This window comes from Lathamus discolor, chromosome 5 (assembly GCF_037157495.1).
Source record: "Lathamus discolor isolate bLatDis1 chromosome 5, bLatDis1.hap1, whole genome shotgun sequence".
Taxonomy (NCBI): Eukaryota; Metazoa; Chordata; class Aves; order Psittaciformes; family Psittacidae; genus Lathamus; species Lathamus discolor.
In genome coordinates, this window is record NC_088888.1 from 5,539,735 (window position 1) to 5,547,360 (window position 7,626).

At 52.7% G+C, this 7,626-nt stretch overlaps 1 protein-coding gene across 1 annotated transcript; it reads right to left on the reverse strand.

The window, feature by feature from the left end:
* Positions 1 to 595: 595 nt before the first annotated feature.
* On the reverse strand, positions 596 to 3,829 carry SIX3 (SIX homeobox 3). The gene is made up of 2 exons (XM_065682649.1): positions 3,075 to 3,829; positions 596 to 788 (listed from the first exon to the last, which is right to left on the reverse strand). Exons 1-2 carry the CDS (start codon positions 3,827 to 3,829, stop codon positions 596 to 598), a joined length of 948 nt encoding a protein of 315 aa, XP_065538721.1.
* Between the last annotated feature and the right edge of the window lie 3,797 nt (positions 3,830 to 7,626).

Consider the following 7,626-nt stretch of genomic DNA (forward strand, 5'->3'; position numbering starts at 1 on the left):
AGGAGTTCCTTTTTAATTTTTTTTTTTCATTTTTTATTTTTGTACAAATTCGATGGGAGTTTGCGTTTGTTTTTCTGGTTTCTGTTTGTTTTTCCTTGACTATAGAGAATATTTTTTCCCAGATACAAATTTAATCATCATCATCATGCAAGTGGGTGAAATGCGTCCATGGAAAAGCGCAAAGGAGAAATCGTGCTTGTCCTAAAAAGAATACAATTGTCACTTTTGCTTTTCTTTTTTTTTTTCCTTTTTTTTTTTCTTTTTCTATATATAATAATTATTCTTTCCCGCCCCCCCCCCTCCCCCCCCCTCCCGCTGCAGCACCAGCGTTTGTGACTGTTGAAGTTTTAGCTCCATCTCTTGGTGGTGGTGTTGGCTGCCGGTGGTGGTGGTGGATTCTCTGAGCCCTGTCTGTTTGTTTGCTATTATGTTTGGGTCGGGTTTGGCCTTTGCTTTCCTCCTGGCTGTGTGTGTGCGTGCGTGCGGGTGTGTGTCCTCATCCTGGGTTGTCTCGGTTTGTTTTGCTCGGGTCGGGGAAAGGGTGCTTGGCTGTTTGGATTTGGAATATTTTTGTTTGTTTGTTTGTTTTTCGATATCATACATCACATTCCGAGTCGCTGGAGGTTACCGAGAGGATGGAGGTGCCCGTCTCGGCTCTTTCTGTCAGGCTGGAGACGCTGGTGGTCGGGCTGGCAGCCGTGGACGGAGACTCGGCCGAGCTGTGGGTCGGGCAGCCGGGCTCTGCCAGCGACCGCATGCCGCTCTGTCCTATCGCCTGGTGCTGGAGCCTGCAGCGCGCCGGGAGACAAAACAACAGCACAGCCCCGCTGAAACACCGGCCGTCGCTGCCGCAGCTGCCGGGAGCACGGCGCCCACCGAGCCCCGAGCCCGCCCGCCCGGGGACAGCCTCGGGCCTGTCCGGAGCGGAACCGCCGGCCCGATCGCCTTTCCGCAGCGGCCCGCAGAGCCCGGGAGCAGCGGTGGGGCCAAGCCGTGCGTGGCCGCGTTTCCCCCGCTGCGGGCCCTGGGGATCCTCCGCGCCACCGGGCCGGGACCGGGGCCACATCCCCAAAGGAGGTGGGGGGGGACGGGACGGGACCCAGTGCATACACAGCGAGAGGGTTCGTGGGTTGAACAGGGCCGGGAAGAGCAGGAAGAAGCGGTTCCCGGCCCCTGGTTTGAAAAACGCGAGAAGCGCCTTCTCTTTCCCGGAGAGGCGTTCATTCCGCGGGCCTCGGAGCAAACCGGGAGCTCCTCAAACACCGGGCCACGGCAGAAAGAGAGCTGAGAGGGCCGGTCGGTAGCAGGGAAGCAGGTACCGGAACCTCATCCTGTGCTCTTGCGAATATCTGACTACGTATTCTCTAGTGCACTGATAAATACCCTGAGGTCGGCGGCAGGACTGAGGACGGTCCTGTCCTGGGGACTCAGTGCTGGGAATGAAATGCAATAAGAAAGGGCGATGGTGGAACACAGCGCATTGCTTCGGTCGAAATTTAAGTCCTTTTTTTCCATCTAAAATCCCGAATTAGCTTTCAAGTGCTGGTCCTTTCACACTCAGCACATCAGGGCACATTGTTATTGAACACTTAAATTTTTTAAGAGGCAATAAATAATTTTTAGGTTTCCTAACGTGTTGGGGATATTCCCCTAAGCCCGTTTATTCCGCTCGAAACCCAAAGAAAGTCCAATTCGAGGGTAAGGGCTGAAAGTCATGAACTGAGCACCCAGCCACAGCCTCCAGCGCCTAGCACTGCCAGGGTGAATCAAAACACACTCTTCCCCCAACTGCTTCTCACCGGGGTATTTTCTGTTTAACTGCCCGCAAAGATCAGAAAAAAATGTAGCCATTTTATTCGACATTTCTCATTATTTTAAGTTGTCTAATTTCAGCCTCTTTCATTTTTCCTCCATTTACAATTCCCTGTGCATTCATCTGCTGTCAACAGCGTTGAGTCAACAAAAGCATCCGTAGGCAACTTCTGTTTATTTACAGTCCTAAGCTGATCTGTTTTCCATTTAATGGAAATTAAATGGCGAGGCACTTTCAGGTTGCATTTCTCCTACAGAACCTTGAATCAATAGCACCAATGCTATAATTAGGAGGAATTTAAGAAACAGCATTTACAAGAAGTTTTGTTTACGCGCTTACAGTGTTAGCCAAACTTAAATTAAAATAGAACCGTGTCAAGCTGGATTAAGAGTCCATTTTCATTTGCAAAATAACTTTTACAGATAAAAAATAAAATGAAAGGAAGAAAGAAGTCTTTTTTTATCATGGCAAAGTAAAAATTAAAAAATAAAAGATAAAAAATAAGAGACGCCGAGAGACACGCATATAAAAGCAACGTAAATACACAGGAAACACAGGACCAGAGGGCCAGGTCGCCATGTGGTTTAAACAGAGAAATGGGGATGGGGAAAAAGAGAGGGTTTCCGATCTCCCCGGGGCTTTTTTCCCCCTTTCTCACTAAGCCAAACGGCTCTGGGGTCGGCGTGTGCTGGTCCCGCCGCGCAGGCGGAGGAGCGGGGACAATTGGAGCGGAGCCGCCCTCTCTGCAAGGACCCGCTCTGACCTGCACCGCCTGCCGCGGCCCTTCGGCGCAGGAACCGCGCCACAGCAAGGCCGGGCGCCGGTCCCGGCCAGCCGAGAGCAACACCGGGGTCGGCAGCCGCTGCGGGAAGGGAGGGACGGAGGGAAGCGGAGATGGGAAGCCGGGCGCTGCCCCGCAGCTGCTCCCCGCACACATACCCAGAGCTGCTCACGCCCGCGGGTGAGCCCCAGCCCTGCCCGCACCCCAGAAGACTGTGGGGAGCCCGGCCAGGGTTCGGGGAGCGCCAGGCAACTTTGTGCCGTGCCTGCCTCCTTTGCATCCTTGCGGCTCCCGGGAGGAGACCTGCCCGCCCGGCGCGGGGACTGTTTTCTCCCGATGGCAGGGATGGAGAGGAGGAGGAGCAGGAAGGAGAGGCAGAAGCGCGTTGCCATCCGCGGCCGTCCGCGGTGCCCCGCCGTCCGCGGTGCCCCGCCGCCCGCCTCGCCCCCAGCCCGGAGCGGGGCTCCGCAGCCCACTGACCTGTTTTTAGCCGCCGCCGCTCTGTCTCTTTGCCTTCGGTTTTTGAACCAGTTGCCTACTTGCGTGGGGGTGAGCCCCGTGGCCTGAGCCAGTTCCCTTTTCTTGCTGGGGTTGGGGTAAGGGTCCTGCAGGTACCACTCCCTCAGGAGGCTGCGAGTCCTCTCCTTGAAGCAGTGCGTCTTCTGCTCGCCATCCCAAATGGTCCTGGGCAGCGGAAACTTCTTCCTCACCCTGTATTTATCAACCGGCCCCAGCGGGCGACCCCTTAGCTTCTCGGCCTCCTGGTAGTGCGCTTCGAGCCACATGGCCTGCAACTTGCCGTGGGACTCCTTGGTGAATTTGTGGTTCTCCAGGATGTGGTAGAGGTCTCGGAAGTTGCCCGTGTGGAAGGCCACCACCGCCCGGGCGCGGAGGATGGACTCGTGCTTGTTGATGGCCTCGCATGCCCCCGGCGCCACCGGCAGCGACCAGAGGAACCTCCCCAGCCTTTCTATGTCTCCAGTCTCCTCCAGCGTCTCGCAGACGCTGGCCACTTGCTCCGGGGAGAAGTTGAGTGTGGGCAGCTGAAACATTGACAACTCTTCGTGGGGTGCCCGGGAGCTGCCGCCTCCACCGCCGCCGGCACCGGGGCTGCAGCCCGAGCCGCTGCCGCTGCCGCCGCTGGCGAGAAGGAGGGAGCGGTGGTGCGGGTCGGCGGCGAAGTTTGGCAAGAAGAAATGGGTGGGATAAAGCTCTAGCGGGGACCTGAACACCATGGGATGACCGGGGAGAGGGGGAGACGAATCAAGGAGAAAAGAAAGAAAGGGAGGAAGAAGAAGGGAGGAAAGGGCACACGCACCGCGCACGCATCCACACCCGCACACGCACACACAGCCACATAGAGGCACGGGGGCTCGCACACACACACACACACACAGACACGCACACACACGCACGCACACACACGCGCTCACACTCCGCACTCGCACGCACACGCGCGCACACACACGCACACACACGCGCACTCACACGCACCCGGCCCCGCGCCGCCGCCGAGTCAGGATTCAGTGATTCAACAGCAATCGCCCTAATGACAACAGCCTCATAATATCTCCCCTAAATCCACAGTGAGTGCAGCGCTGAAACATTTTGTTTCGCTTTTCTATTGGTCTTCTGAGTGTCGTTGTGGCGTTGCCATGGCAGCCCCTGCCAATCACTGTCAGCGCTGCCAATCATTACGGAGTACGTAAGGGAGGTTTTTACCACTTCGCCCAAATGCACGGGGGGGGAGGGAAGCTGGGCGGTTGGTGGAAAAGCCTGGTTTGTTTTTTCTTTCTCTTTTTCTTTTTTTCCCCCTTAATCTTTGCAACTCCTAATCTCAGCACTTCCCCTTCTCCCTGTCTCTCCCCCCTCCCTTCTCCACACCCCTCCTAAATAAGGGATCAAATAATGCGAAAAGCAGTGTGCACATATTTGTTGAATGGGATGAGCAATTAGAGGGTGGAATATTATTGTGATCTTAACGAGCCTCGTTAAAGCTAAAGGAGATATGGGGGAAAAGTAAATGGGCCAGGCTGGGATACACGTTCGGATAAAGGGCTCCTAACTGAGACAATTTACACATGATTTGCACGTAGTTTCACTTCATTCTGCCTATCTGAGCACTAATAGTGCCGGGGAAGAAAAGAAAGATGAGATCATTAGACCCATCCTCACGCCGGTGACCCTCCCAGAAGCAGGCACATACAGTACAGCCTGCCTTCAGCCCTGCTTCCACGAAGAGTCCCTTTACTCCCCTCCCAACTCCTTCTCTCTGTCCCTCTCCGCGCAAGGAGAGATCCGCTGCCCGCGGAGTTCCGCTGCTGCTTCGCCGAGACAGGCGCAGGGCTCCCAGCCCGGACCAGCTCCGGAGCCCCGCTCGCTGCCTCCCCCGTCCCGCTCCTTGCTTCCCCCGCCCTCCCGCTCCTTCTCGCCTTCCTTTTCCCTCTCCTCTCCCTTTCCTCTCTCCACTTTGTTTTTCTTCCAGTCTGGCTTCCCCCTCCCGCCCGCCTCACCTCCTCTCGCCCTTTCCTTTCCTTCGAGCCCAGCGACCTGGCGAGACTGGTCCTCGCCCCAAACTCACCACCGCACCTCTCCTCTTCCCCGCGATTTCTCCCTCAAACTCGAGGGCTTCTGTGCGGGGAAGAGGAAAGGGAGGCGAGCAAAAGCGGGTTTGATCCCAAATCAGTTTTATTTATTTCCTTTTGTTTTATTTTTTTATCATTATTTTTTAAAAAATTATTGGGAGCAAGGAAAATCCACGTAGTGGTTTGAGCCCATCCCTTAGTAAGACCGAGCTAAGTAGCCAGACCTTGCTACCATGCAACTATATTTATTATTAGGTATGTTGCTTTTAAGAAGATTTAATCAGCATCTTGAGCTGGTAACTCTTTTGTTTAGTTTCTGTAGCTATGGAAGTGTGATTTACAGAGATTTGTACGGGTCATGGACATCTTTCCAGACTTACTGTGTATATTTAGACAGGACTTTGCTTGGTGTTAAAAAGTGTATATTTTGAATAGGTTCACACACAGTAGCAAACAATACCGACATTGTAAAGGCATGTACAACGAGTATTGAAACGCAGCATCCAGACTTCAACTAATCTGCCCTCAATAAAGCTGAAATAATTATCCTAAGCCGCCTTTCTAGAAGAAAAATCATTGAGGAATTCAAAACTTTTTTAAAGATCTTTTCTGCATTCCGATGGAGATCGAGGGGTGAGGCTTGGAGCCCAAACTACTTTCAGACATCAATGGAGGGAAGGAGGGGGGGGAAGAGAGATATTACAATTAAAATGTGAAAACATAGCGTGACTTGCCCTATCCGAAGGATAATAATAATACTGCTATGGGTGGTAGAAGTTCTTTAGCTGGGCTCCAAACCGGTTGTGATCCTTTCACAGCGCACTCCTCGTGAAATAATTCCAAGTGGCAGATGAATAGGTCCAGTTGGAAGAGCTGCTGGACTGGAAGAAGCCCGCTGTATTACACATTCATCTGATTTCCACTAAACTGTCATCGGTGTGCTACGCGGCTTCACGGCCCGAATGGAAATAACTCGCCCTCTTAATTTTTAGTGATCTGCTTAAACACTTCTGTGAACAGACGTGGGGAAAACTTCTCTTTTCTCTCCCTCCCTCCCTGGCTCATATTTCCAGCTGCACAGCTAAGGAGGGAAAGAGACTTCTCAGCCCCTCTACAAATCGACTTGGAGGTATTAATTGGACAACAATATGTTTAGCCAAAGATTTTAATACACACACACACAAAATCTTTTTCTTTGTAATCCTTTCCTTTTATGTAAAGGATTACAGAGAGGAGGGTGGGGGGAATTCCTGCGGGAGTTTCTTAATATTTGATTCCATTTTTCTTCAAGCTGCAAATTAAACTATCTTAAAATGTATTTCCAGAATAAAACCTCTCCCCCCCCCCCCTTTTATTTAATCTCCCAAATGATCATACACTGGTCGTTTGCCTATAGGTTGCACCCCTCTATTAAGATTTCAGATGAACCTTTTAAAGATTCAATATTCTTTCTTTCTTTCTTTCTCTCTTTCTTTCTTTCTTTCTTTCTTTCTTTCTTTCTTTCTTTCTTTCTTTCTTTCTTTCTTTCTTTCTTTCTTTCTTTCTTTCTTTCTTTCTTTCTTTCTTTCTTTCTTTCTTTCTTTCTTTCTTTCTTTCTTTCTTTCTTTCTTTCTTTCTTTCTTTCTTCCTCTCTTCCTCTCTTCCTCTCTTCCCTCTTTCTCTCCTTCTCTCCTTCTCTCTTTCCTCCCTCCTTCCCTCCTTCCTTCCTTCCCTATTTATTTATTTATTTATTTATTTATTTCCCTCTTTCTTTCTTTCCCTTTCTTTCTTTCTCTCTCTTTCCATCTTTCTTTCTTTCTTTCCCTCTTTCCTCCCAAACGTATGAAACCTATAACAATTGATTAAAATATTTATTCCAAAATACCCCTCTGTAGGGCATTTCAAAGCACGCCAGCTCTTGTGTGCGTGTGTCCGTGTGTTTGAGCCAAACAGCCCCACAGCCCTGAGGTGCCGATCAGCTCACACCAGGCTGGAGCCCGCTCTCCCTTCCGCGGACAGCCAGCACCGCAGCTCTGCTGCCAGAACCTCTCGCAGGGACGGAGCCACCATTCGAAAACGCCTGCGCCAGTTCCCGCAGGTCACCGAGCCACAGGGGTCGTTCGCCAGACCTCGGGGAGTGGGTCCGGCTTCGGCGCTCCCCTAAGCCTGTTAGGGACACACTGCCGTGTCCTGCAATGTGCAGGCAGATAATTGCTGGCGCTCCGCTTTGTGCGGGGAGGCCAGGGTGTAAATGGCTTTTAATGACTGCAGCTGCTGGCTGCAAACTGTCAATGGGATCGGCTAATGCCGAGCCCGGACCCGCCGGGCTCCCAGCCGTAGCAGCCGGGAGGGCGCAGCCGCCAGCAGCGCGGAGCGGGCGCGCGGGGCAGCGCGGAGAGGCGCGCTCAGCGGGGAGCGGAACCGGGCGCGGCGGCGGGGAGAGGGAGCCCCGGCGGCGCCCGGGCCCG

Bases quoted from the DNA above. Each gene is read 5' to 3' on its own strand.
- SIX3 (XM_065682649.1), bottom strand. From the start codon at position 3,829: ATGGTGTTCAGGTCCCCGCTAGAGCTTTATCCCACCCATTTCTTCTTG. The intron at 789-3,074 runs GTCAGTGGGCTG...GGCGCGCTGCAG, and splicing joins GCGGCGGCGGCTAAAAACAG to GCTCCAGCACCAGGCGATAG.